The 15,747-nt window shown below is 33.7% G+C and overlaps 2 protein-coding genes across 2 annotated transcripts; both read right to left on the reverse strand.

Annotated features, from left to right (window-relative positions):
* Window positions 1–416: 416 nt before the first annotated feature.
* Window positions 417–3,606, reverse strand: LOC18422034 (protein translation factor SUI1 homolog 2). Its single transcript, XM_006827252.4, has 5 exons — window positions 3,549–3,606; window positions 1,879–1,995; window positions 1,128–1,333; window positions 983–1,036; window positions 417–661 (listed from the first exon to the last, which is right to left on the reverse strand). The coding sequence occupies exons 2-5, from the start codon at window positions 1,913–1,915 to the stop codon at window positions 617–619; spliced, it is 342 nt and encodes a 113-aa protein (XP_006827315.2). The 5' UTR covers window positions 1,916–1,995; window positions 3,549–3,606; the 3' UTR covers window positions 417–616.
* Window positions 3,607–6,563: 2,957 nt separating this feature from the next.
* On the reverse strand, window positions 6,564–8,856 carry SDG35 (SET domain protein 35). The gene has a single exon (XM_006827253.4). It carries the CDS (start codon window positions 8,403–8,405, stop codon window positions 6,789–6,791), a length of 1,617 nt encoding a protein of 538 aa, XP_006827316.1. The 5' UTR covers window positions 8,406–8,856; the 3' UTR covers window positions 6,564–6,788.
* Window positions 8,857–15,747: the final 6,891 nt, after the last annotated feature.

Consider the following 15,747-nt stretch of genomic DNA (forward strand, 5'->3'; position numbering starts at 1 on the left):
TTGTCACAATAAAGTAGGCAATATTGTTGCTGTATATATTGCATATTTAGACAAGTCAATAAAAAATTTCAAATCATAATATTATATCATTTTTATATATCTAAATTTCCACACTTTTTTTGAGCCAAATCCAAAATATTCTCAATTCTTTAGCTTTACCTAATTTTTGACAATTTGTATTTTAACCTGATTTTTTGCCTCCGATTTCTCAGATCAAAACCAATCTATTACCGATATTTTACTTTTCTGATATATTTCCATTCCCCAATTTTGCTAACTATGCTCATTCCAACGATCTGACCAATTCCGAACCACTGAAAATCGAGAGAGAGAGAGGAGGGAGGTAGGAGAACCGCAAAATCCAATAATAATGATGATAAAACAAGGGTGAGGTAGGAAACTGCGAATCCAAGTAGTTAAGTAAACTAAGATGCTTTCATTTATGTATTACTGTCTCAAGTCAACACACAGGTAACAAGAACAAGAAAAAGCAATAAAAACAAAAGAAATGGAAAAGAAGAGATCCCTACTCTCCACCAATATTCAGGTACTATTCATAGTATTTGAGTGCACATACGCATTGACATTTGAGAATTGGGGAGCAACCAATCTCTTCTCAGAACCCATGGATCTTTATGTTATCCTTCTTCACAATACCAGCCTGCCAAAACACCAGATAATTATATAAACTCCAAAAAGTCCAGAAAAAATAATCTTGCTTGTTCCGACCATATTGCACTATGTATCATTTGATAACCTAAAAAATATCTCCGGCTTGCAGTACCAATTGGATTTTCAATGGAGGAATTACGAGGATATTTAGAAATAGAAAAAAAGAAAAAGAAAACGGAGCAGAACAACACATGCATGCATAGCAATAAAATGAACAAAGAAAACACAGGACCACTCCATGGGGAGAGGATCATAGGGGCTTCCAATATAAAACTGGAAGAAAAACAGAGAGTAAGGCATTCTTGGTTACCTGAACAAGAAAGTTGGATACATTCTTCCTCTGGTCCCCTTGCAATTGTATCACCTGCATTTAGCAAGAAAATTACACAGTTTAGGAGGGAGGGGAGGAGAGAGAGAGTGTAATCTCTCTCTGAAATATGGAACATTTTTCTGACCTGGCCTAGCTCTTTGTCCTGGACCACAGTGCCATTGCAACAGAATTCCTTCTTAAAGTCTTTGAGAATCTTATTGTAATTGAACTCTTTCTTCACTCCCTGCACTGTGGTCAGGCACTTGCGTCCATTCCGCTGCTGAACACGAACATGAACATAGTCCTTTGTGCCTGCTCCTGAATCTTCCCCCAATGCATCAGCGAAAGGATCTGTATATAATCCACAAATACCAAAAAACCAATTGTTACAAGGACATGGATGCAGGAATCAGTGTTCGAATTGAATCTGACTAACCTACCAATGTTTTGCCAAGTCCAATATGACACATCTGTACATACATACATGCCTATACATTTTTGTATATAAAGATCAATGTGGCCTTTTTAATTGTAAAGTCTTAACTTAAATAAATGGAATATGCTAGTCAAAATAAAAGAACATGGCAAGATCATAGAAACGGAGGCCCAATTGTTTGGATACACATCTTGCAACTCCGACATGTGTATCTTGTTTCGCCAATGTAGGCCCATGATACTTATAAAAAACAAAAAAAAAGGAAAATTTGCAGAGAGACATATATCACATGTATTCCAAGTCCATTTGCACCTCGTGTCGACACGCGTGTCAAAAACATTGGTGCATAGGATTCTCCTCAACACAGACACGCATGTCGCCGTCACATGGAAAAAACCAATATCAATGAGAGCTAGAGAATAGACTTACAGAAATGCATAGAGATGTGGAGAAGACTTACCGAATACGCCTGGAACCTGGATGTCTAGATCTGACATGAAACTGAGTGATAAGAGATACGAGGAGAGAGGGATACAAGGACTGATGGCTTCGCCTAGCTTCCCTTGTTGCACTGGAACTGCATAGATGAATGACCAATCAAGAAACTGTTGGTCTAGTGGACCATTCAAGATTTGTTCCCAAGATAAGAGTTTCCTCCATGATTTAATAATGCAAAGGCATTCACTCATTATTCAACCAAATACACTTAAAACAGCCAATCAAAAAAACAAGAAAAAAAGTTACAAAATAGATTGAGACGATCCAGGTCAAAGATGATCTCCTGGATTTAAAATATTAATAATTAAAAACCATTTTCATCAATTCCACTAAAAAAGAAATGATTTCGAGCTCAAATAACGCTCCTCAATTTCCTATCAAATACAAACTCTGAACCAAAAATTTGAAGGATAGAAGATCCAGGTTCTTAAGAACCCAAAAGCTATTTGACTCAGCGTTATTTAAAGCTTGAGTCAGAGACTACATTAAAATTTTCAGATAAAACGATTCCCCTAACTAATTTTTCTCGAGGTTCTGAAATACCTAATTTCGCGGTGGACCTAGATGTATAATCTTTTTCAAAATTTAAAACCAACAAAAGCAACAATTAGTTCAAGAACATATCAAGACAAAAAAAAGATGCAGAATCAAGGCATCGCAATAATATATTGCTTATCAAAATTGCCATTTTCAACAAAGCAATAATAAAGCTTATCTTTTGCATGAAGATGAATCATACCCTTAACAAATCCTCTGAAGAGCCTTGTAAAGCAAGAAAAACACACCCATAAATCAACTTATGGTCCTATTCAAAGTTCTAAGAAGCTATTTAGTATAAAATTATTTGGTTTTCACTATTCATGAATTTCTCAGGAACTCCAAAAATACCCCATCCTATTCACCTTTTCCAAGTGTCATTATCTTTCAAGCATCTCTTGAAACACGGATTGGGAATCGCCCCATAAATCCCCACCCCGTATACCCCAATTTTAATTTTTACTTTATTTTTAGGTTTGAATTTATTTTTCTGGATCGCTAATTCAGAGCCATCTGGATTGTCGATCCAGCGATCCAACACGAACATGTGGGGTGTATCATCCACCTCAACAATCTGGGTTTTAACCTGCTTCAAACCATCCTTCTCAATTTACCAAAGACTAAAATCATGTGGCTCAATTAACTATATTCCGTTAAGCCTGATTGAATCTCTTAATGAATGTATTCTGATTACAGGGGAAAAAAAAACATACGTGATCTTAAAATTTAACCAAAAACAAACCCATATATGTGATCTTGAATCAGTCATCTAATACCCAACCTAGATATCTAATAAAAAAATCGCATCAAATACAACAACAAAAAAAAGAAAAGAAGAATCCTGAGTTTCACTCTCAGATTGGAATGCATGAAGCACTCTTCAGAAAACCAGGATAAAATAATACCAACCAAATTCAAAGATCACAACACCTAAATCATCCCCAACATAAGTCCGAGCAAAGTCACGATTTTATTCACAAAAAATAATCCAAAAAAAAAAAAACCAATGAATAACCCTAAACAATACAAAGAAAAGATGCATATTCGACCGAAAATAAAAAAAGAAATGTAAGAAAAAAGAAAAATTCTTGTTACCTCAAATTTCAGGGGGAAAGAGAACGCAACCACCAACCGCCTGAGAAAAAGGAAAATCAGAGGGTCTTATGAGGAATAGAATAATATATTTATAGATGTAGAGGTATCTGATCCGCTGCCACGTGTCAAATTAAAGCGGTGTACGCCGTTGATCCATGGATGAGATCGAATTTCAAGAACGCGCGCCTCCGTACTTGACCTCACTTTTTTGCGGGGTATTTATGTCTTTTCGGCAGTTTGGTGGTGCCGCTTTACCCGAAATGTCAGGGGAATTTCGGTTTCGGCCTTCTGTCGGAGTAAGAGAAATATCCGCGGGACGAAACACCGACTTGGTAGAAATTTTTTCAATTTTAAAATTTTCGGCCTTTCTCTGCATTTTTCCCTCTTAGGATCGGCAGCGGGTCGGGAACGTACGGATGGACCTGAAAGAAAAAATTCGGACCTGGACCCGACCCAAACATAAACCAAATTTATATTTAAATATTCTAAATGTTATGTTAAATATATAGCATATATTATTTAAATATTATAATTAAAAATATATTAATTATATTTATTTAATATTAATTAAATATTATTTATATAATAACACTATTCGAATCGGATCCACATAGACCGAGACCATACCCAATATGTGAGGTCCGGTTCTTGAACACATATCCAGACTAGGGTCGGGTCTACCCCGGGTTGGAGCCGGGTCGATTACCACGCCTATTGCCTCATTCCAAGACAATGAACCGAAAACCTCAACGATTCTGTAGCACACTGAACATAATTGAACGACGACACTTGCATTAGCTATATTGGTGCTTCCACTTTAATCACATGCACTGAACTCAATGTGCAACCCATTAAGTACAAAACAACCTTTCCCCGTGTGCTTTATAAATGTAGCAAAAGGTAATAATTGCTTCAATTAATTGAGGTGAGTTCCTACCATGGTCCAAGCAATTCCACCAAGATCCAATATGCATTTGTTCAAAAATAATGTGTGAGATGAAAATGCCTTTTATCATTTAGGGGAAGAGATTTGACCGGAACAATATCCACCCTCCCTCATTTTGGGAGCTTTAGGTATGTGTTTCGTGCTAAAATTATTTGGTCCGATAGAAGAATAGAGTAAAAGAAATTAGGGAAAAAGAATATAAAATGATCTTAAACTTTCCCTTAACCCGTCCCAAGCTTAAGTAAAAAGATTGGATAGGCAACCAATGAAATTTTTTGTCAAAACTTCTCACAATTCCATAATAGAAATTATTATTTTTGAAAAGATAATATAAAATTGTTTTTGGGAGACAAAATGTAGTGATTGTTGTCGTCCTTTGTAAGAATGAAAAATGATTTGGTCTTAGTATTTGCTCAGCCCGATTTCGGTAAATTGCATTGTTATCCTCATCGTTATTATCATCAAAATAAACATATTTTTTTTAAAAAGAAAAAATTATCTTGAGTTCTTAGAGGGCCAGTTTCAGCTACTAGTGAAATGGACATGTGCTTATCAAATACAAAAGAGAGCCCCTTTTCACTGTTTTATTTTTGTTTTTTTTTCTCATGGGCTTCTACGTCGGGACTAAGGGTATATCTACAGAAAAGTTTGGGGCAATGTCCCTAAGGCCCCCAAAAATGGAGAAGGGCGGACCAATGTTGCAGTTTCCATAAGGCCCGACAAAATATTTTCCTGGCTTTGACATTCTTGTTTACTCAAAACATATTGTTCACTGCACAACATAGACTGGGATTGCTAGTTTAAACTACTTAATTTTCCAACAGATCAATCCATAAAGTCATTAGTACATCATCAAATAGATGAGAACCATCCTATCTTCTCAAAGGATTTAGGCTTTATGCACATATAGCTCAAAACTTAAAGGTGTAAGGTGCACTTTAACACTATGCTGAAAACGCAATTTTGGTGTCGCAAAGCCTTGCGATGATATGCAAATCTATTGTTGTCCCCAACTATAAAATTTAAATTTTCCGAAATGGTGACAATGAAGTAAATCTATAAACAACTTTAAAATCTTGAAAATGGGTGGGGGTCCGGGCAATGTGTTTGAAGATGAATTATTTTTAGGGCTAAAAATTCCTTTTTTTTTATGTCTGAATCTTGAGGTTGAGACGAACGATTTGAAGGTTTTCCAGCATAGGGACAACCTTCTCTAGTAGGTTTTTTAATTGCATATTACTCGTACAGTATAAGGTTGACACCTTTTATGAAGCTTTTCCAAACTTAAAACCCAGAGCAAATGAAAATCACCCTTCTTTTTACCTATATTTAGAAGATTCAATGAGGGTTCTCAAAACCATTGCAACCATAGTTTTGCAAAATGAAAATGAATTGACGAATGGTCACAAATAAATGGCCTCTTTTCTTTTTTCAAATGTAAACACAAATAAATAGCCTCACAAGGGACAAAGTCTGACTTTTATATACCTAGTTAAAGAGGGAAAACCTTATGAGAGATAAGTTATTCATTGAACATTGAATTGAAGAAGGGTGCAATTTGTATAAGGCCAAGGCTCTAAACAATTAAAGTAAAGCGGACCTTCAAATAGTGTTAAGAAATATGGTTTCAATATTAGAAATCTTTGAGATAGCTTTAAAATATATTTTCACTTCTAATTATAAAATTTAAAGCTTAAAAAATAGTGTAGATCGAGCAAGTCTATGAAACCTTGGAAAATTGATTGTCGAAAAATGTATTACAAGTTGCACTATTTTCAACACTTGAAATCTATTTTTTCTTCATGTCCATACACTTAAGGTCGAAATGATCAATTTGAGGATATTTGGGTATCAAAAAAACCTCTTCTAGTGAAATTTTTGAGGTGTGCCCGAATTTGATTGTTTAGAACCTCGCATTTATATAAACTTTTCACAAATTAATGGCCTCTTTTCTATCTTTCTTTTTTCTCATGCAAACACATAAATAGCCTCACAAGGCACAAAGTCCTACTTCTATCTAGCTGGTTAAAGAGAGAAAACCTTAAGAGAGAGAGAGAGAGAGAGAGAGAGAGAGAGAGAGAGCTTATTCATTGAAAATTTAATTGAAGAATGGCCACAAATAAATGTCCTCGCTTTTCTTTTTCTTTTTGTTCTAATATAGACACAAATAAATAGCCTAACAAGGCACAGAGTCCTACTTCGATCTACCTGGTTAAGGAGAGAACCTCATTTGCTTAAACCATGGTAGCTGAAATTTCAAATTCCCAGCGTGGTAAATAACTCACTCTTAACTCTCAATCACCCAACTTCACCTTCTTTTCACTCTCATCACACAAGCTGAGCTCTAGAAGTGCTCTCATGGCTTGCTTCTTCTTCATTATCTTCCCATACAATCCCCTGCATACTCTCACTCCTTTCTCTCCCCCTACCTTCTTCAACTCCTCTTTAGCCATCCTCAAAACTCTCTCATCCCCAAAAATCATTATTGCATCATCAACCAGGCTTTGAGGTGAAGGAATTATCCTACCCCACTTTCTCATCAACCTCTCTGACTCTAAAACCCTCCAATAAACCTCCCAAAAACTAGCCCTAAAAAACCATCTCTCTCTCTTCCCCCACCCTTTCTCTCTCCTCCCCTTCAAAATCAGCTCCTCCACTTTGACCACCACCTCACCGGGATCTAACCCACTCTCATATTCTCTCTCTAACTCTAACATCTCATCGATGCAACCCTCCTCGATCCTGCATCGATCACACTCACAGAGAAAGCCCCAATTCTTGCAGAACTCTCTTCGCTTTGTTAATGGCAAAAGCACATCAAAATAGCTGAATCTCACCTCTTCCCCTGCTCTGATCTCCCTCGAGGCATGAACAAGCATTCGGTCCCCTATATGAACCCTCCTTGCATTGGGGTTGCAGGAATGGTTGATAAAAGAGGCCAATATCCATAACCCAACTCCATAACTGTCCTCACCTAGCCTTCCAAGCTTTTTTACAGATAACCCATCTTCTGTCAGGGAATTCACATCCAGTATCTTCATGATTCTATCCATGTCTATGCTTGTTTCTTGCTCAACATGAAGTGGGTTTTCGGAATCAGGCCTAAAGAGCTCCATATCAGGAACCACCAAGTTTTCTTCTTCTTCACCAGCTGCTAAAGAATACACCATTTTCCTGATTTTTTCAGATTTTGAAATGCATTCGTGGACCTTTTCAACAAAATCCTTCCACATTATGAGCCTAGCAGATTCATGGTCTCCTGATTCAGGCAAGATGGCTCGCCCCATCGCTGTAGGCTTCGATACAAATAGCAAAGTTCCTGTATCCACATTCTTAGTCAGAAACAGTCCTCTTCCTCCACCACTGTTATAAGATCTTTGAACCTGTATTGGGCCCAAATACTCAGCTAATTCAGGGGCTTTACCTCGAAACTTGCCCAATACCCAATCTGAAAGATCATACACCCCTGTTCTTGACTGGGTTTCAAGCCTTCGACTTCTCTCTAAGAGCTTTTGAACCTCATCTTGGTTGTTGCAGGTCTGATGGGTCAAAGCTTTTTGAAAGCATTCAGAAGCTTCAGAGTAGTGATCGATTTCCAACGAGATTTTTCCCTTGCAAACTAGGGTTTTAAGATGGGTTTTATCCATCTGCAATGCCCTGCTACAGTCCTGTAAAGCTGAGACAAAGTCTCTTGATCGGAGCCTTGCCTCTGCTCGATTCGATAGAGCAAGACACAGTGATTTCTTGAGCTTTAAATCCTCCTGATCTGAGGTATCTTGGGCTTTGTTACTTATCTTTCCGTCACATAGAGCTATGTATTTTGAGTAGACATGGATGCAATCCTTCCATTCTTCTCTTAAGAGGAGCTCATTAGCTCTTGATCTCAGCTCCTGCATCTCCTGTAACTCCATTTTTCTCCTGGTTTTATCTATCTATTCTTCAAAACTAAGCAATAGCATTAGTATTGAAGGGGTCCTGAGAGAAGGGGATTTTTGAATTTCAACGGTTACAGATTTCATCATCTCTGCACTTTTGGTTTCAACGGCTAGTTTAGATTCAAGCAAATTCAGCGTTCCGGTGAGATCTACTGCAACGGTTGGTTAGTAAAGTGTTGATTTGCAAGGTTGCAGTGAGTACTCCCACGGTGCTCCCGCAGGAGCACTTGTAAACTTACTCCCACCTCTAAAAGACCTAGTTAGGGACGATTTCTCCATCTGAAACTTGACCAAGTTAGGGAGGATTTTTCCATCTAAAACTTTGAGGTTCACTTCAGAATCATTAACGAGTTGTAGAATTTGTAATAAAAGAAATATAGAGAAAAGAGAGAAACATGAAACAACAAAATGTATGTGGTCCGCAATGATGCCTACACCCGTAACCTAGATTCTCCTTTATAAAAGATTACACTGGTTTACCGTAGATTTATAAAGCTACAATTTTTGTCTTTTAGGAAACAAATCTCATTACAATTGTAATCGCACATAATAGGAAACTCAATATAAGACGGTGCAATTGGCATATAGATGCATCCGTAGCTGTAGAGGCACCTTCAAATTTTATCATGGTATATAATTTTGATGTAAAATGTTTTTAGGATTATCTCAAAATCTATTTTTATATCTAATTATAAATTTTAAAATTTCAAAAATGATTAAAATCAAGTAGTTCTATAAACATATGAAAATCTTAAAAATTGACGGTATAAATAATATGTTGTAAAATACACTATTTCAGAGATTTAAAATCTAATTATTTTTCATGGTCATCCATCTCGATGTCGGGGATGATCAATCAAAGGGTTTTTCAACATTAAAACTACCTTTTCTGATAGATTTTTGAGGTGCATCCATAGTTTTATATTACAAGGTTGCATCCTTGTATAAACTTTTTTCATATAAGATATTTATCTTTTAAGAAACAAATCTCGTTACAATTGTAATCCCACATAATAAGAAACTCAATATAAGAAACTCACTATCTTGTAAACCACAATATAGTAAACTTAATATCTTATTGTTATAACCTTTAACACAAGTATGTCGTAAGATAAAGTAAAAAAGATTTTGACCTTCGGATTTGAGTTTTTTTAAGTTGGATTGAATTAGTTCAATCTTAAGATGTTATTGTTTTAGGCACCCAAAGAATGCCTAGGAAATTTATGAAATTTTTATTTTTGGAAGTTGGAGAGTAGATTGAGGAAGTTACATCCTAAATTTTGGGTCCTAAAACATACTCCTAGATAGGGTTTCACAAGGGAGCATGAACATGCGGGGGTATATAATCTTTCTACTTAATTTATTCACTTTAGGAAATGAGACTAATCCCCTCTTTTATTTATTTTTAGTCACAAGCAATATTATTTGGGGAAGTTTAGTTTACCCTAATTACCCAAAAATGTTTAGTTTACCCTAAATTCTTTTTTTTGGGCACAAAACTATAATACGAGGAAAGACGATTTTAGCAAAAGACTAATGCATTATTGTCGGTCCACTCTGATATGAGATAATTACGATTGGACAAGTAGATATTTTCATACATGAATTATTTGGATAGCGACATGGAAAGCATACCCGGTTTTCATTTTTCCTTTAGGCTTGCTTTATATGAAACCCTATATCATAGGTAGCAAGTCAGGGAATATCAATAAATCTGACTCACCATAAAATAAAAAATAAATAGTTTTTATTTTAAAAAATCGGATGAAAAAATAGGATAAAAAATACGGATCGGTAAAAATACTTCATATAAAGATATTACTAATATATCAGATTGGGCTCAAAAAATCGGAGTCAAAAAATCATATAAATTTATAATATTAAAAATTCTAAAAAATAAAAATTACGTCAAAGTCATCAATTACTAATTCATCTATAAAAACTTTACTAGACTAATATATTTAAGTCAATTAATTTAGATGTCTCGTGACTCTCATCTAATCATCTAATATTAAATATATAATTAATTAGTATATACCAAAAAAAGTACCATATAAATCTACCCATTAAGTACTTTAAAAAACATCACATCTACTTATTACATACAAAAACAAATATACTATATAAATTTATTCATTAAAATACTTTAATATAGTATGGTGACAAATATACCATAAATTTATTCATTAAATACTTAAACATAACTCCTACTTAGCGGGTACTAAAAAATAAATACAATATTTTTTATTTCTCATTACAATTATTTAACTATGGTCACTCCATAACGATGGTTAAAGTTTTATAAATTTATTTAGTTGAAAGAAGTTCGTGGAAATTTGGGTTTTACATATGTGTTTTTGTGATGTATAATGCCAAAATATCAAGTTGGCGTGTCTTGTCTTTATGTCGATCGTTATAGGCCTCTTGAATATTCTCTTACCCAATTTTTGTTTTTTTGTGCGTAAGACGGATTTACTTAAGGAAGTACCATACAATTGATAGGAAGAAGAAAAGAAAAGAGAAGAAGGAAGAAAGAAGAGAAGAAAATATGACTCGGTTCATAGTCATTAGGGTTTATAGAGAGAAGAAGGTAGAAGAAAATGATTTTCACAAACCCTAATGAAAGGAGCCCTAACTAATTTTTAGAGAGAGAGAAAGAAGAACCCTAACTGTTTTTTAGAGAGAGAGAAAAAGAACCCTAATGGAATAGGCCCTAATTAATTTTTAGAGAGAGAAAAGGAAGATGAGGTGCTGATTTAGGAAGATGTGATGCTTATTTGGCCTAGTTTGAAGAGGGCTTTTCTCTCTAATTTGAGATAGTTTGAAGAAGGCTTTTTATTTTCTTGAGGAAACAGAGCTGACGGATTAGGTTTGAGAAACTAATGCTATATGTACAATTGCTTAAGTTTGAAAAACTAATGCTATATGTACAATTGCTTGCTCCTGTAAGTTTACAGTTTACACAATCAAAAACAAAATATTGATTACTTGGTCTTGTAGCCACACTCTTTGCTTCTCATTCATCAGTAAAGAATTATGCTTTGAGCTTTAATTTGTACCATTCACAGTATTTTCATAAAAACAATTATCACAAATAATCACAGCAATCTGCCTGTATATAATTTCTTTACGCAATGATTTACTTTACAAAATGATTTGCTATAAACCGTATTTCATTTACACACTGATTTTCCAAAAGGACAACTGAAATTTGCATTTATTTGATTAAGTTTTTAAAAAAAATCATACCATCAATCTGCAACTCTGGCTTTGAAGAACATAGTAGGGATAAAAGTTTCTATTTCAGTTTTTTTTTTTTGAAGTAATTTTTTTTCTTAAAAGTATGAAAGTAGTAATGACTGCAATAGACAAAACAGGAAAAAAAAATATTTTTCAAAAAATATATATAGGTAAAAAAAGATACGATTTTTTTCCCTGATTTAAATTGTATTATGAAAAAAACCTGTTTTAAAAAGGTTTATGAAAATTAAGCGATTTTTTGCCGACCTTTTCATAAAGTCACCGTTTAAAACTGTTTCCATAAAAATCCCGATTTTTTTAAAAAATCGCCGATTAAACGGTGATTTGCTAAGGATTCTCTTTTTCCTTTTGTCAAGTAAATTAACTGAAAAAATTCTCCCTTCCTTCCTCTCTTTCTCTTCTTTTCTTTTTCCAACAAAATTTATCAAAATACATTGAAGAGATGAACTATTTAATATTTTGACTATTTTTTTTAATTTAATTTAAAAATCTCATAAAAATACACTTAATCATGAGTTTGAACAATAGAAAATTAGTAAAATGCTAAAAAGTCGATAACTTAGGTGGACTTTGACAATATCCCTTCCTTCTTGGATATGGTACGCGTCAATTCACCCTGAACCCACAACCTCAGGGTTGTGATATTGGGTGTGCCTTTCTTAACTGCCCCCCTTTTTTTTCTTATGTTTTTTTTTAAAAAAATATCAATAAGATTGTCGAACCGCCTCATAAAATCATTATATAGTGAAATCAACAAATTTATCGACAAAGTGATTGATTTAAAAGTAACTTCTCTTTTTTATTTATTGTTGAGAAATACCCATTTGGCTTGTTTTGGACATGGAATCTCGAACCAGGGTATTTTAATAATTTTCTCTATTATATTGCATGAGCCAACATAACACACATGCTCTGGCTTGTTCTAATACTTATACCTGAAATATGCTTTAATTTTGATTAAGACTTTTCGTTGCGAGTTTGGCATCCGAAATAAATATTAATCTTTGTTATTTTAAAGGGAAAAGTTTATATAGAACCTACCTCAAAAATTTCACTAGAAGATGTCATTTTGATGCCCAAATATCCTCAAATTGATCATCTCAACATCAAGATGCATGGACATGAGAAAAAAATGGATTTCAAGTTCTGGAAATAGTGTATTTTGTAACGCATATTTGAACTGTCAATTTTCAAGATTTTCAAGTTTTCATAGATCCGTCAATCTACACCGTTTTTTAAGCTTTAAAACTTATAAATAAAGTTAAAAATATATTTTAAGGCTATCACAGATTTTCAGTATTGAAACCACATTTCTTGAAGATAGGCTCTTTACAAACCGCACCCTATTCTAAAATACCTTTGCATTTTGAGAGTGACAAGGACATTTTAAATATTTTTTATACAGAGAAATATCTCTATATCTCTTATTTTTAGGTTTCATTTCTTTATAAACCCAAGTTTTAAAAGATGTCTTTTAATTCCCTAGCCACTTTAAACTTATTTTTTAACCTAAACAAATATGAAAAAGAAGTGCTTTTTTTAAACCCAATCATTTTTCTCTCTTCACTTTATATACTACAAACTCCTCTCTTTCTATCTCTTCTTGTGTCTCTCACTCTCTCTCTTCCTGTGTTTCTCAAAACACCTTTCTCTCTTCTTGATAACCTCTAACCTCCGTGAAATCCAACCAAATCCTTTATCTCTCTTCACTTACTCTCTGAAATGTGAAGAGAGAGCGGGAGGGGAGAGAGATGGAAAAGAGAGAGAGAGAAAAAGGGTATAAGGGGAGAGAGAGAAAAATTTGGGAGGATGGATTTTAGAAAAAGCATATATTTTTAAATTTGTTTGGCCTAAAAAAAAGATTTAAATTAGTTTAGGGGGTTATAAGAAATAAAATCTATAATTTTTATGTCTCAATATATCTTTTAAAACTTTGAATCTCTTGTCAAATGAAACCTAAAAATAAAAAGTATGGAGAAATTTTCTCTAAATAAAATACTCAACAAAATATGTGAGTGAAATAATCTCATTACAACAACCACTTTGATGACATAATGTTTGATTTAGCCACCTTCATAATTTTTGGGTGGTCATAACCATTTGATTTTGAGGTAGTTATAACCTGATTTTATCATTTTAATGATTTTCCCTGTCTTTTTTTTTTATCCTTTCTATTTTAGTTCCAACATGATTCGAGCAAGGCCCTTTGCTCAGTGAAAGTGTTCAACCTTTGAGGTTATGGCTTCATACCCCGATTAAACGTTTTATTAAAGAAACATTTTAAGAACGAAAATAGTTTAATGGCAAAAGAGGTGGTTCCTCATATTTCACTATTTGATAAGATTACAGAAAGACCGTAGACTCTACCTTTAATAATTTAGGTTGGGTGATGGCTACAGGCTTATACCCATCAAATCATACAACTAAAAAAATGACTCCCAAGTATTTGTCAACATCGATGCAAATATATGTAAATATATTTAGCAAAGTGTTGGGTGTGTCGGCCGACTCAGTTGTAGGTGTGTGTCCCCCTTCGATCCGGAACTTTGGGATTTTTTAATCTGAATTATAATGGTGATTGTGAATTTGCTTTCCATTTTAACATATAGTGAAAGCATTTTTTTTGACGTCCATATCTAAGGTAGACATCTAGGGAACACACCGATTCACCAAAACCATGTCCAATATAATTATAATTATAGGAGAGTATGTACTATTTAATAAGGATGCGGTTTGTATAAGGCAAAGGCCTTCAACGAGCAAAGTAAGGTGCACCTTCAAATATGTTGTTTTAGTATCAGAAATTTTCAAAAGGACCTGAAAATTATTTTCATTTCTACTTTTAGAATTTAAATATTAAAAAACAGTATAGATCAAGCAGATCTATATACACTTGAAAAACTTGAAAATTGACGGTCTAGATAATACGTTATGAAATGCGCTATTTCCAAAACTTAAAATCTATTTTTTCTCATGTAGATAAATCTTGAGGTTGAGATGAACGAATTGAAGGTTTTTCAGCATCGAAATAACCTCTTTTTGTGATTTTTTAACACACACGTAATTTTATTGTTTAGGGCCTCTACCTTATATAAACTCTTTTTTTATTCAATAAATATGTATAATTATAGTTATATGAGAGAGTATACATGACAAAAAAAAAAAAAAGTTATACGAGAGCGTATACAATAAGACAATTTATTTTCATTCCACATAAAATAAAAGAATAAGACAAAAATAACACAAAGAGTCCCCAATTCCTTAACCAGCCGACGTGCAATTGGGCAAGAAAAATATATAATTGACTACAGCCAAGTTTCAGAAAATTTCCTCACACACAAATACAATTCACCGCCAGCCATCCATTTTTATGCCCATCGCCATGGGGTGTTTGTTACTTGTGTACCAAAAAGGTATGGGTCTATATTGTAAAAAAAAAAAAAAAAAAAAAATGAAAAAAAAAAAAAAAAAAAAAAAGAGAAAAAAAAAAGACAGAAAAAAGAAAAAGAAATAAAGAAGAGAAAGAAAAAGGAGAAGAAGAAGGGGAACGTATGCTTCTCATCACGTCATTGTATCCGATCAAAGCATCCTACCGTGAACTTCTAAAAAAAAAAAAGCAAGCGTTCTATACTTCCCATAATGCTAGTTATACATTCTTTTTGTACACTTCCCTTAATGTTACTAGTTATATAGTCTACACTGCTTTTATGTTTAATTTTTTTCTACAAAACATTTTGACCTCAAATTTTGGGGGTCCGCTCCTCTCTTAAACTCGCATCCATAAAAACTATAAAAAGAAATACTCACGACAAATAAAATAATCAAAATACCCCTAAATGTTTTATAGCATTTTAGTTATTTTATTTTATTAAAAAATATTTTTTTAGGTACACCCCATTGAGATGATGAGACATACCAAATTTCATATTCATATAATTTGTAAAATAAAAACTAAAAATAAAATCCTCTAAGAAGTCAGATCTAGATCAAATATTCAATGAATTATTTGATCTAAATTGAAAAGGCCGGATGTGAGGAAGTATAGAACTTCTATAAA

Source organism: Amborella trichopoda, chromosome 4 (assembly GCF_054954075.1).
Source record: "Amborella trichopoda isolate Santa Cruz 75 chromosome 4, AtrichopodaSantaCruz75HAP2 v2.0, whole genome shotgun sequence".
NCBI classification, from domain to species: Eukaryota; Viridiplantae; Streptophyta; class Magnoliopsida; order Amborellales; family Amborellaceae; genus Amborella; species Amborella trichopoda.

Excerpts from the sequence above, each read along its gene's own strand:
- LOC18422034 (XM_006827252.4), bottom strand. The coding sequence starts at position 1,915 with ATGTCAGATCTAGACATCCAGGTTCCAGGCGTATTCG. Across the intron at positions 1,037-1,127 it reads AGGACAAAGAGCTAGGCCAG|GTGATACAATTGCAAGGGGA; the intron begins GTCAGAAAAATG and ends TGCTAAATGCAG. Across the intron at positions 662-982 it reads TATCCAACTTTCTTGTTCAG|GCTGGTATTGTGAAGAAGGA; the intron begins GTAACCAAGAAT and ends GTGTTTTGGCAG.
- SDG35 (XM_006827253.4), bottom strand. The coding sequence starts at position 8,405 with ATGGAGTTACAGGAGATGCAGGAGCTGAGATCAAGAGCTAATGAGCTC.